A 13,898-nucleotide genomic window follows, 5' to 3' on the forward strand; every position below is an offset into this window, starting at 1 on the left:
GGTGCCGCTTCTTATGCGGCCTCAAGGACTTATGTGAAGAAGAGTTCCTCGCCTTAGATCTTCGATGACCCCTATGCTCCTTCTCAGCTTTTGCCAAGAAGAGCTTAGTCTCTCTCTCCTTCAAGACCTTGGGGTTCATCTGCTGGCAGGACACGCACCCCTCAACGTCGTGGTCCGAACTTAGGCATCACAAGCAGACTCATTAGGATCTGTAACCGACATGCGACCCCGCACTCATGACAAGGCTTAAAGCCTGATTTTTTCGGTGGAGACATTGTAACTCAACAGTAACTCCTTCAAAACAGTAACTGTTCGAGCGCCAGGAAAAAGACCTTAGCGTTGAAGGCGCAGAAAAAAGGGAACTGATGTCAGCACGCCGGCAAGGACTTCTTATTGCCACGATGACGTCAGACGGAGTCGCATGAGGAGCAGTGCAATTGTGACGTCCTCGTCGATCTGCAGAGCTAGGAGGAAAATTTCTGTCAAATGCTGGCGCATTGGGAGAATTCATAAGGTGAGGAATACAGATAGTTGTATCCATCAAAAGCTAAATTTTCCATTTCTCAAGGCTGTGCTTTGGTAAGATTTAACTAGGAGGGAAGCAAAGGATGTCACATTGGCTTGCCTTCTATATTTTTCTGCGAGGAAGCATTGTAAGTCTACAGAAGTATCCGAGTAGGAGGACCTCCTTACCATTCCATAGGCAATGACTGGGGACTACGGTGTAAGGTGATGGCAGAATCGGGTGGGGCAGAACTCACGGACCAGTTGGTGAGGGAGCATGCTGAATAATGGAATTCCAACTCCAGGTCCTACAGCGAGATAAAGTAAGTGGGAAACCTTGCATGGCTTGGAATAATAAAGCATAGTTAGCTTTTACAATCAAGTAATAGCAAGGTTGATAATACCTTTGCAAATTACATAGGGTTTAGACTTAAGGGGTAGGAAAGTGTGATGAAATAAGTTTAGGTGTTTCTAGTTTTTAACCCTGACTGCTTAGATTTCTGTAATAATTATCATAATTCTGAAATGCATGATTTGTAGTCTAATTATACATAATAAATAACCAATCATTGTAAAATACCAACTATTGTGTGTGCTACCTTCTTCTGGAAAATAGGATGGGGCTCCACCTATGATACTCCCTGAAAATCAGACACCCTCTGATAGGTGTGTGTCCAAATCCTAAAACTCATTGTCTAATAGAGCATATCTCATTATAAAGGAGAGTGGGACACACTTGCTAGTTCTCTTTTTCTGTGAAAAGGGTGCAATATGTATTATTTCCTTTTGGGGGCTAAGAAGATCTAGCAGATGTAAAAAAAAGAGCAATTTTCTTACTGATTCTAATTTTGAATGACATCCAAAGTTGTGTGCAGTGTGATGTATGAAAGTGTATGAAGACATAATGAGCAACTTCAGTAAACCCTTTGCTGCAATCTGTTCCCCAACATGTGCAAGATAAAGAATGGGTGTAGCACGAATGCTTCTAAATCCCAAATTTATTTTTTCCTGGGGGTGCTATGGCATTGAAGTGGTGGATGGGTTCAATCATGAAAGCACCTGACTGGTCCTTGAATTCTACATTTAACATTTTTTATTGCTAACCCATAATAAATATAGCATCAGTGGTGGTTAGTGAGTTTGAACCATTGTAAGTTTGAACCAGCACAATCATTGCCTCTGGTTCTGAAACAGAATATGTAGTTTCCTAACCTCTGAACTGAACGTTTTTAATTCTATTAAAGATTTGGAGGTGAGAAACATTCCTTCAGTTTTGATAAATATATATCTCCAACTCTACATAAGATAGAATTGTTCCTGAAGGTTGTTCATAATAATGATAAATCATAGACACCCTTTACTGATGTTATTTGAAGATCTATATGTACTTGTTATGTTTTACTATAGGGATGAAATGTCAAAGTCTGATGTTTCTCCTTTACATTGCAGGGATCAATTACACACAGTAGTTGGATGCTAGGTCAATCAGGAGCATAATTAGATCCTTCAAATCCAAGCAAGAGGCTTAGGAGAAAGCCTAATACCTATAATTGGGTTTCTCATGTTATGATTGTCTGTCTTAAGTCATGGGCTTGTAGTTTAAACCCTAAGGCTTATGGGTAGTGTAGTTATTGCACATCAGATTGCAGGTCCATCAGTAATACCCAGTGGAGCGTTTGCAGTATGGAGGATAAAACGCTATGCAGGTTTATATACTTGTCCATTAAATCCTCCAACCTATCCCTTATGCTCGTCACATCTCTAAAGGCTACTGCCTGTGATGAAAACATTCAAGTGGGAGACAGATGTAAAGATGTAAGTCTCATCAAATGGACCCCCTTTCATTCTTTATTGTTTGCCTGGGGGGTAGGGGGAGTGGTGGTCCCTGGGGCACGCCCCCCCCAGAAATACAATGCATTTTGCCCCAGGGGGTGGTAAGCCCTGCATATAATTAGCTCAATGCCCCTGGGAAGTGGTGGTCCCCGGGACAGTGGTGGGGGGCAGATGGCCCCCCTGTCAATTACATGAAAGCCCCGGGGAGGTGGCGATTCCCAGGGCAGTAGGGGGCCACATGCCCCCCTGCATACAAAACAATAAGTCCCAGTGAGGTGGCAGTCCCTGGGCATCGGGAGGGGGCCAAGAACCACCCCCACACTCTTTTTATTTTTTTAAAACCCCCGGGACTTGGCTAAAGCAGTGTCCCAAGATTGCTGACAACACTTCAACAGCTTCTGTTGTTGAAGTGTTATCAGCCAATCTGATCTCAGCAACATCATTAGGGGTTGTGAATCTTTTGCATCCCTAGCTATACAAATTTGTTTTCCCCTTAATTTCTCAAAAACTACTGAATAGAATTATACAAAAACAAAAAAAGCACTCTTTCCGGACCAGAACCTACCTTCCTGCCAAATTTGGTCTAATTTGGTCCCTATGGAAAAATGAATGGGGAAAATGTTTTTTGTGACCCCCCTCTGCCCACCTCCCCCCAGCGGTTCCAGATAGCCCGCAGATGGCTAAAAATATATGTTTGAAAAAAAAAAACAGAATAGCTCAAGTGGGAAGGTCACAGACCTTCCCACCTGAGTATTGAGGATTCAAATACAGGTGTCCCTGGTCTTTCCCGTTTTTATTTTTTTAGTCAAATGTTTAAGGCTTATAGTGAAAGGTGATCTTACTCTTTTCTATTGACAAATACATTTTTCTTTTCAAATTGTGAAGGAATATCTCATTCTAAGTATATCATACATCAAAGCCCAAAAAAATTCTCTCTCCCTCTCTTTCTTTCACTCTCTCTTTCACTCTCTTTCTCCCACTCACACATCTACTCATACATTTACGCACCCATTCAGACACTCACACGCCCACTCACGGATCCACTCTGACTCTCGTGCACCCACTCACAGCCCCACTCAGATCCCCACGCATCCACTCAAAGACCCACTCAGACAGTTGCGCACCCACTCACAGAGCCACTGACCTTCACACACCCACTCACAGACCCACTGACACCCTCATGCACCCACTCACATTACCGGGCACACACTGACGCACCCACTAAAACACTGATGTATGTACTCTCACTCCCAGACAGACACTCTCACAGCTACTCTCCAACCAGATACACCCTCTCACACCTATTTTCACACCCATAGAGGTCACAGACAACTTCTACCATGCACGGCCAAAGGGCCATGCACATGGTTAGGGGGTTGGCTGCAGGGTCGGGCTGCAGGCCAGGTTTTGCGGGCAACCTCCGCTGCGCATGGGTGAAGGCCATGCACGGTACAAAGTTGGGTGCTCATAGGGGGTTGGCAGCTGCCACGTATGGCCGAAGGTCGCGCGCAGCAGTGGTTGGATTAACGTATAGTAATGAAAATTACTATACGTTAAAAAAAACATAGAAATTAACTGAAAAAAACCAAAGGTTGCAGGGACATTATAGTGAGGAAATACATTTTTTTTTTTAAAACACAGAAATTCACTTAAAAAACCAAAGGTTACAGGGATGTTATAGTTAGGCTCACATTTTAAATGTACAAAACCATAGAAATTCACCAGTTATAGTTATAGTTCCCTCAAGTAAGTATAACTCGTGCCCTAAGGTAACTAGAACTCGTGCCCTCGCCATGCACTGCTAGTTACCATTAATAACATCCTTGTAATATTTGCAGTAAAAAAAAATACGAAAAAGCTGTGCATGGCGAGGGCGCGAGTTGTAGTTACCTTACTAGAGCCAAACCATAATGTCCCTGTAACCTTTGTTTTTTTAAGTAAATATATATATATATATATATATATATATATATATATATATATATATATATATATATATATATATTTATATATATATATATATGTGTAACCTTCTCTTTCTTTTACCTGACTATCTGTATGGCTATCTACCTGTCTAGCGATTGACCTGTCTGTCTAGCTATCGGTTTGTTTTTCTATTGATATACCTTTCTTTCTATCTACCAGTCTGTCTTGTCGGTATACTTGTCTGTTATGCTTATCTATTTATCTGTCTAGGTATCAATCTGTCTACCTGTCTATCTGTCTTTGCAAATCTATCTATCTATCTATCTATCTATCTATCTATCTATCTATCTATCTATCTATCTATCTATCTATGCAACGCTCTCTATAAAATATTTTCTTTTTTGTAAAGTATTGCTTTTTCTTGTATACAGCGCAAATCCACCTCCCTTTCCCAATCTCTAAACCTTGGGGGTCCCTATAAAACTTTTCTATGTATACATTCCTATCTATTTAATTATTTATCTTTACCACTCTCTATATGCAATTGACTATTTGTCTATCTGTCTCTTTATCTATCTAGGCAACCCTTGCTATCTATCTATCTATCTATCTATCTATCTATCTATCTATCTATCTATCTATCTATCTATCTATCTATCTATCTATCTATCTATCTTTGTAACAATCTCCATGCAGCATTCTCTATGTATACAACCCTCTCTACTTAATAATATATTTTACCACCATCTCTATGCAACCATCCATTTGTCTATCTGTCTCTCTACCTATCTATGCAACCCTGCTCTATGCAACACTATCTATGCATCATTTTATGTGCCACCTTCTCTGTGTATGCTACCCACTCTATTTAGCTAACTACCTTTGCAACCATCTCTATGCAACTATCTATTTGTCTGCGTGCCTATCTATTTATCTATCTTTGCCACCATTTCTAAGCAGCAGGACATTTGCCTATCTGTCTCTCTCTATCTGTATCTCTCGATCTATCTATGCAACATTTTCTAAATATACAACCCTTTCTATCTGTCTTTCAACGCCTTTCAATTTATCTCTGTTTTCAGCCCTCTCTATCTGCAATAAAGATTTACAAAAAAAAGCATTAGCAAAGTCAAGAGACTATCAACCAATGCCAGACTGATTGGCTTTTTTGGGTTAGTTCTTAGCCAAGATCTTTTGATTTCACATAAAACACACGTATTAGATAGTCATAGAGGTTTTTAGCCATACGTCATCCATGAATCTGTTGTGTAATTTACATTTTTCTTCCACGGAGTTTAGTATGCATCATGGGGCTATGGGTAAATCAATCTATTCAGCCAGTGGCTGACCACTGTAAGTTACAGCATGCAGCCCTTGTTCAAGCAGCACATCCACACATAAAGTAATTCCGTTCACTGCCAAGGACTACTGTGGTAATGGGTGCTTTTTTAAGTCAAAAACATTTGTCACTTTCACCAGTATATTTTACATTGACGAGGACCAGGCTGCTTCCCTAACAGTAATGTTTTGCAAAAAAAACACAAGAAAGAACAAAACAAGAATTGCGGGCTTAGTCAATGCTTGTTTTACCGTGTTTCCCTGCCTCATTTGCCTTTTGCATTTTTTGCGTTCGTTCTGTTTTTTAATAACACCCCGTGCCCTTCTTTTTTTCCTGTCCATTGTCCTAGCCTATTTCTTCTTTCCTCCTCCTTTCCTATCCCTTTTTCACGTTTGTATATTGTTGAGTCTTTGACTCTCTCAACACTTCTTTGGGAAGTAAAACTTTCAAAGTAAGAATCTGGAAAGTAAAAAATGCAACTTTATATCATCAGTTCAAGCTCCAGGACAAACATATTCTCCTCCTCTTGATACAGTAAAATCCTTGTCCTCCCAATAAAAACTAATCTCAGCTCAGACAAAATTTTAAAGTACTTAACACAATAAGCATTTCAACCCTTTGAATCAGGATAAATCCTATTTAGGTGGCCAACAACAGTTTACACATCTTACAAAGGAAACCAGTGCATGCTAGTCCTAGTCAACTTTTATAAGCATGGAACGACTCCTGGTGGCCCACCTCCCTAGGATCCGCACCCTCACCCACCACCCACGCACGCAACCTGGGATTCATCTTGGACTCCACACTCAGCATGACTCAGCAGGTCAACGCCATCTCCTCTTCCTGCTACAACACTCTCTGCATGCTCCGCAAGAACTTCAAGTGGATCCCCGTCGAAACCAGGAAAACCATCACCCACGCCCTGATCAGCAGCTGGCTGGACTACGGAAATGCCCTATATGCAGGAACAACAACCAAACTCCAAACAAAGCTGCAAAGAATCCAGAACGTATCCGCCTGCCTCATTCTTGATGTCTCACGCCGCAACCACATCTCCCCCCACCTCAGAGACCTACACTGGCTACCAATATCAAAGAGGATCACCTTCAAGCTCCTCATCCACGCACACAAGGCCCTCCACGACACAGGTCCAGCCTACCTCAACAACAGACTCACCTTCCACACCCCCACCCGCGATCTTCGCTCCGCCAGCCTCGCCCTTGCCTCCGTCCCCCGCATCCGCCGCACCACCGCCGGAGGAAGATCCTTCTCTTACCTAGCTGCCAAAACCTGGAACTCCCTACTGCTCCACTTTCGCCACACTGAAGACCTTTTGACATTCAGGAAACGCCTCAAGACATGGCTTTATGACCAGTAGCTCCCCCTCCCCCCCAGCGCCATGAGACCCTAACCGGTGAGTAGTGCGCTTTATAAATCCTTTGATTGATTGACTGATTGATTATAACCCTTTCACACTGCAGGGGACTAGGACCTCACAACCCTCCCGCAAAGCATTAGCTACCCACAAGCAGTGCTCACAAAGGTCACCTCCTTCCAGTACAAGCCCATCTGAATCTCCTCGCTGCCAGCCATTTATAAAAAAAAAACTCAAATATAAAATGTGTCCTGAACAGACATTTCATGAATCCAGGCATTCAGCAATGATATTTGTCAACTTCCTCCCCCTCACTAACATGATGACATAACTCCTCTTTAAAGATACTCACCCTGTACCAGTTCGCCTTTCTACAGAAGATGACACAATTCTTCTAACTTTTCTAAACTAAGTAAGACACTTGTCACTTCAATCATCATAAACCAGCATAGCATCCAACATAGCAACATCTTCAAAAGCTCCAAAGTATCCACACAACCAGACCAACACACTTAGACTGCTTCTTCCTTTACAGTTCAAGGAGCTCAAGCAATCCATGTTCAGATTGTTCCTATCCAAAACTCTATGAACCACCAACCATACAAGACTATCCAAAGTGCCCTAAACGGGTATTAGCCAATGCACTATGAGTAGGCATGCATGTCTCTCTATATCTTCCCATCCACAGGGGGTATTCTCTTTTCATACAATACACCGTGATACAATCCCCATAGAGCCACCGGGAGGTAACTCTGCGTTCTACGAATAGAAACAATAAATAATTGAAAATGTCTTAGGATAATTAACCCAACATGGGTAGACTGATAATGCACGTTCTACTGGAAGTCTTACCTGTTCCGGCAATCAGGGCAGTAAGCAGCAGGATGCCACAGGACCCCTTCATTTTTCAATGTGATGGAGTTGCACCAATGGAAGGAGGTCTGTGCGTGATGCCTAAATAATGGCTTTTTATAGCATCCCAGTGTGGTCAGAGGCCAAGTGGTGGAGATGCACGTCAGAGGGAAAGATGTACAATTCATAAGAAGGACATAACTTGAGTGGTGTGTATTTTCCTTCATCTGTTCCAGCAGGCAGGATGGGGTTGTAAATTATGTCAACAATCATAAATTTCTATATTAAGGGGTGTGGTGAGAGGTGGGAGGGTCATTCCAGGCAGGTGAAATAATGTATCAGGAGTCAAATACAAAATTAATAGCTTTGAAAGTAAAGGATCTTTGTAGCAACATTATAAGATGTTTACGTAAATGGTGATGTGTGTGTATATTTTACATATCAAATTCATTACTTAGATTGTGGCTGTCGAGATTGCAATAGTGTGTTGCTATGCAAATCATGTGTGGTGGGTTATGTTTTCAGCTACTGGTCTATTACTAGGGTTTTCTGCACCTCTTGGTTTTTTGTTACACAGCCCGAAAGTCGCAAATCGGTTTGGAATTATCAGTATAGCAGAAAAAATTTAACAGAAACGTTCGCCATCCAATGATTGGCAGAATTCTCAAATTACTGAATCACGTCTTTAAATGACAGTTACACAAATTTTCTCAAAAATACTACAGAACAGATTTTCACCAAACCAACAAAATTGCACTTTCTGATTGAAATTCTACTTTTAAGCTAAATTTGGAGGAAATCCGCTCAGTGGGTTTTGCTGTAGAAAACCCCTAGGACAGCTACATTGGAAAAACACATTTTTCAGACACCCCTTAATTTATTTCCTTTATGCAGAAGGGCACAAACTTTTTAATGTCAGTCCTTAACTGGCTATGCTCTTCTACTGCAGAATTTAAAGCAGATTCATCTAGAGAGGCAAAGTTATAGGCAAATCAAAACTGTTTCCAATGGAAATGCATCTGAACGCAAATCTCTACCGCATTTTATATATATACAGTATATATATATATATATACATACATATATACATATTTCAATCAGCAATAACAACTGTGTAGTTTCTGTTAGGTCAGGGATTCCACTGAAAAGCCACTGTGTTGTTTTCCGAATCACTTTGGCCCATCCAACTAATCAGCACAAACCTTCCAAAGTAAGTTCATGCAATTTGAGATCCGCATGAAATGTTTTCTCCAGATCCATCAAACCAGAGGGTTGAAAGTCAGAAAATTGCTGTTTTATATTTAACTACCAAAAGGAATATTTGTGCTCACCTTGCACAAATATAAAAATTAAAACCCTGAAGAGAATTACAATTAAATTGGCATGAACGTAGAACTTTATTCAAGGAAGAACCATTGCTTGGCTTGATATACATCCGTTCAGTAGTTTTCAAGAAGTAAAGGCTTCAATGCGAGTTTGGCAGAGGGGAGGGGATTACTCCATCCCAAACGTGACGGATATCCCGCCCACTGTATTACAAGTTCCAATATATCCTACGGAACTTGTAATACGTGGACGGGACATCAGTCACATTTGGGATGAAGTAATCCCCTTTGCCAAAATCATAATGAGGCCCTCAGTGTTACAAAATTGGACTTGAAAAGGTTAAATAGTTGTTTTTTTAGTCCACAAACTACATTTAAACCTGGGTTAAAACAGTTTGTGGACCCAAATCCAAAAACAGCAATCCCATTGGGTGAGGGAGCCTTTTTTTTAACCAGTCAGCATTTCGGGTCCATGAACAAAAACAGACACTGCGGATCTGATGGCTCTGATTGACTGGCTGCAAGAGGAATTTTTCTCTTGCACCACCTCTTCAAAACACCTAGCCTAGGCGTGGGTCCTGAAGTAAAAATAATAAAGGCCACACAATGAAACAGAGTGTGCACGTACTGATCAAGTAGGCCTAATCATGGGGACTCCCAACTGTTACCCCTCAAGGGCTAACCGTCAAGACTGTCATTTAAAAAAAAAATTGTTTGTGATGCAGTTTTCACGGATTCCAAGAAGGATCCATGAATCCTGGGAGACGCAGCTGACTCTTAGGTTTGCAACCCATAGACTACAGTCTTACCACAGAGAATGGGGACTGTGAGACGAATCAAACGGCTCACGAAGATATACCGGCTGATGAGCTCTAATAAGGGCAAAATCAGTCCTGGGTTGCTTTTATTCTTGTTCTGGAAGGACCTGGTTCCCATTTCAGCAGAGTCAAGACTGATTTACGTACTGCTGGGTGCAAAATAACGATAGACTGGGATGTGTACCAGAGTAATAAACAGTGACTGAGGTCAATTAAAGCATTTCTTCATCACGTTTTTGTATACTTCAGTGTGATGCCCTAAATGGGATGATTTTCCCAGACGTGCGTACCGTGCCACTGGAACAAAGCTGCTCTTGGCTGATGACCCTGAGGATGAAAAAGGTCCTCGGTTGCTTGTGTTCTGGTTTAGGGAGGTCCTGATTTGGCAATTTAGGCTGAACTGCTCCCACTGGAGCAGGGTCAAGAGTGATTTAAATATGGCTCAGTCCAAACTGAGGTGGCATGGTGTACAAAATAATGATGGACTGGGATGCGGCACATGGAATTACCTGCAGCTGAGATTACTTCAAGCATTACATCTATCACTTTTTTGTATGCTTCAGTGTGATGTCATAAATGGGACACTTAGGCCCAGACCTGGGTCCTGTACACACTATGCCACTGGAACCAAGCTGTACCTGGCTGAAGAGCACTAATAACGGTGGAACCAGTCCTGGGTTTCTTGTGCTCTGGTTTAGTGAGGACTTGATTTAGCAGTTCAGACAGGATTAATCCCATTGGAGCAGGGTCAAGATTGATTTGCATATGGCTGGGGCCAAACGGAGTAGCATGGTGTGCAAAATACCCATGGTCTGGGATGCGTCGCAGAGGTCCCAGAGTAATTACCAGTGGCTGAGATCAATTCAACCATTCCATCATCACTTTTTTTGTATACTTCGGTGTGATGTCCTGTAGGAGGCTGGACTGGCTTGTAGTGAGTACCAAGGGGTACTTACACCTTGCCCAGGTATCCCTTATTAGTGTATAGGGGTGTCTAGCAGCTTAGGCTGATAGATAATGGTAGCTTAGCAGAGCAGCTTAGGCTGAACTAGGAGACGAGTGAAGCTCCTACAGTACCACAAGTGTCATATGCACAATATCATAAGAAAACACAATATACAGATATACTAAAAATAAAGGTACTTTATTTTTATGACAATATGCCAAAGTATCTCAGTGAGTACCCTCAGTATGAGGATAGCAAATATACACAAGATATATGTACACAATACCAAAAATATGCAGTATAGTATTAGAAAACAGTGCAAACAATGTATAGTTACAATAGGATGCAATAGGGGTACATAGGGATAGGGGCAACACAAACCATATACTCCAAAAGTGGAATGCGAACCACGAATGGACCCCAAACCTATGTGACCTTGTAGAGGGTCGCTGGGACTGTAAGAAAACAGTGAGGGTTAGAAAAATAAACCATCCCACGACCCTGAAAAATGAGTGCAAAGTGCACTGAAGTTCCCCAAAGAGCACAGAAGTCGTGATAGGGGATTTCTGCAGGAAAGACCAACACCAGCAATGCAACAACGATGGATTTCCAGACTAGAGTACCTGTGGAACAAGGGGACCAAGTCCAAAAGTCACGATCAAGTCGAGAGTGGGCAGATGCCCAGGAAATGCCAGCTGTGGGTGCAAAGAAGCTGCTACTAGGAAGTAGAAGCTGAGGATTCTGCAGGAACAACAAGGGCTAGAAACTTCCCCTTTGGAGGATGGATGTCCCACGTCGTGAAGAGTCGTGCAGAAGTGTTTTCCCGCCGAAAGACCGCAAACAAGCCTTGCTAGCTGCAAAGCTTGCGGTTAGGGTTTTTGGGTGCTGCTGTGGCCCAGGAGGGACCAGGATGTCACCAATTGCGTGAGGGGACAGAGGGGGCGTCCAACAAGACAAGGAGCCCTCTCAGAAGCAGGCAGCACCCGCATAAGTGCCGGGACAGGCACTACGAAGTGGAGTGAAACGGTGCTCACCCGAAGTTGCACAAGAGAGTCCCACGCCGCCGGAGGACAACTCAGGAGGTCGTGCAATGCAGGTTAGAGTGCCGTGGACCCAGGCTTGGCTGTGCACAAAGGAAATCCTGGAAAAGTGCACAGGAGCCGGAGTAGCTGCAAAAGACGTGGTTCCCAGCAATGCAGTCTGGCGTGGGGAGGCAAGGACTTACCTCCACCAAACTTGGACTGAAGAGTCACTGGACTGTGGGAGTCACTTGGACAGAGTTGCTGAGTTCAAGGGACCTCGCTCGTCGTGCTGAGAGGAGACCCAGAGGACCAGTGAGGCAGTTCTTTGGTGCCTGCGGTTGCAGGGGGAAGATTCCGTCGACCCACGGGAGATTTCTTCGGAGCTTCTAGTGCAGAGAGGAGGCAGACTACCCCCACAGCATGCACCACCAGGAAAACAGTCGAGAAGGCGGCAGGATCAACGTTACAGAGTTGCAGTAGTCGTCTTCGCTACTTTGTTGCAGTTTTGAAGGCTTCCAGCGCGGTTAGCAGTCGATTCCTTGGCAGAAGGTGAAGAGAGAGATGCAGAGGAACTCTGATGAGCTCTTGCATTCGTTATCTAAGGAAATCCCCAAAGCAGAGACCCTAAATAGCCAGAAAAGAGGGTTTGGCTACTTAGGAGAGAGGATAGGCTAGCAACACCTGAAGGAGCCTATCAGAAGGAGTCTCTGACGTCACCTGCTGGCCCTGGCCACTCAGAGCAGTCCAGTGTGCCAGCAGCACCTCTGTTTCCAAGATGGCAGAGGTCTGGAGCACACTGGAGGAGCTCTGGGCACCTCCCAGGGGAGGTGGAGGTCAGGGGAGTGGTCACTCCCCTTCCCTTTGTCCAGTTTCACGCCAGAGCAGGGCTGAGGGGTCCCTGAACCGGTGTAGACTGGCTTATGCAGAAATGGGCACCATCTGTGCCCATGAAAGCATTTCCAGAGGCTGGGGGAGGCTACTCCTCCCCTGCCTTAACACCTTTTTCCAAAGGGAGAGGGTGTAACACCCTCTCTCTGAGGAAGTCCTTTTTTCTGCCTTCCAGGGCCAAGCCTGGCTGGACCCCAGGAGGGAAGAAACCTGTCTGAGGGGTTGGCAGCAGCAGCAGCTGCAGTGAAACCCCTGAAAAGGCAGTTTGGCAGTACCCAGGTCTGTGCTACAGACCCGTGGGATCATGGGATTGTGCCAATAATGCCAGGATGGCATAGAGGGGACAATTCCATGATCATAGACATGTTACATGGCCATATTCGGAGTTACCATTGTGAAGCTACACGTAGGTAGTGACGCGTGTAATGGTGTCCCCGCACTCACAAAGTCCGGGGAATTTGCCCTGAACGATGTGGGGGCACCTTGGCTAGTGCCAGGGTGCCCACACACTAAGTAACTTAGCACCCAACCCTTACCAGGTAAAGGTTAGACATATAGGTGACTTATAAGTTACTTAAGTGCAGTGGTAAATGGCTGTGAAATAACGTGGACGTTAGTTCACTCAGGCTGCAGTGGCAGGCCTGTGTAAGAATTGTCAGAGCTCCCTATGGGTGGCAAAAGAAATGCTGCAGCCCATAGGGATCTCCTGGAACCCCAATACCCTGGGTACCTCAGTACCATATACTAGGGAATTATAAGGGTGTTCCAGTATGCCAATGTAAATTGGTGACATTGGTCACTAGCCTGTTAGTGACAATTTGGAAAGAAATTAGAGAGCATAACCACTGAGGTTCTGGATAGCAGAGCCTCAGTGAGACAATTAGTCATAACACAGGTAACACTTTCAGGGCACACTTATGAGCACTGGGGCCCTGGCTGGCAGGGTCCTAGTGACACATACAACTAAACAACATATATACAGTGAAAAATGGGGGTAACATGCCAGGCAAGATGGTACTTTCCTACATGCCCTTTGAGGGATAGGTATGCCCAGAGGTGGGTCCTGGGCA

General features: G+C 43.7%; 1 protein-coding gene across 2 annotated transcripts in view; it reads right to left on the reverse strand.

The window, feature by feature from the left end:
• Positions 1-7,938, reverse strand: part of LOC138274931 (uncharacterized) — a 779,592-nt gene extending 771,654 nt beyond the window's left edge. For both annotated transcript variants that reach the window (XM_069219061.1, XM_069219055.1), the window contains exon 1: positions 7,830-7,938. In XM_069219061.1, the coding sequence (XP_069075162.1) occupies positions 7,830-7,881 (52 nt within the window). In that variant the 5' untranslated portion in view covers positions 7,882-7,938. The remainder of the gene's footprint in view (positions 1-7,829) is intronic.
• Between the last annotated feature and the right edge of the window lie 5,960 nt (positions 7,939-13,898).

Source organism: Pleurodeles waltl, chromosome 2_2 (genome assembly GCF_031143425.1).
Source record: "Pleurodeles waltl isolate 20211129_DDA chromosome 2_2, aPleWal1.hap1.20221129, whole genome shotgun sequence".
Taxonomy (NCBI): Eukaryota; Metazoa; Chordata; class Amphibia; order Caudata; family Salamandridae; genus Pleurodeles; species Pleurodeles waltl.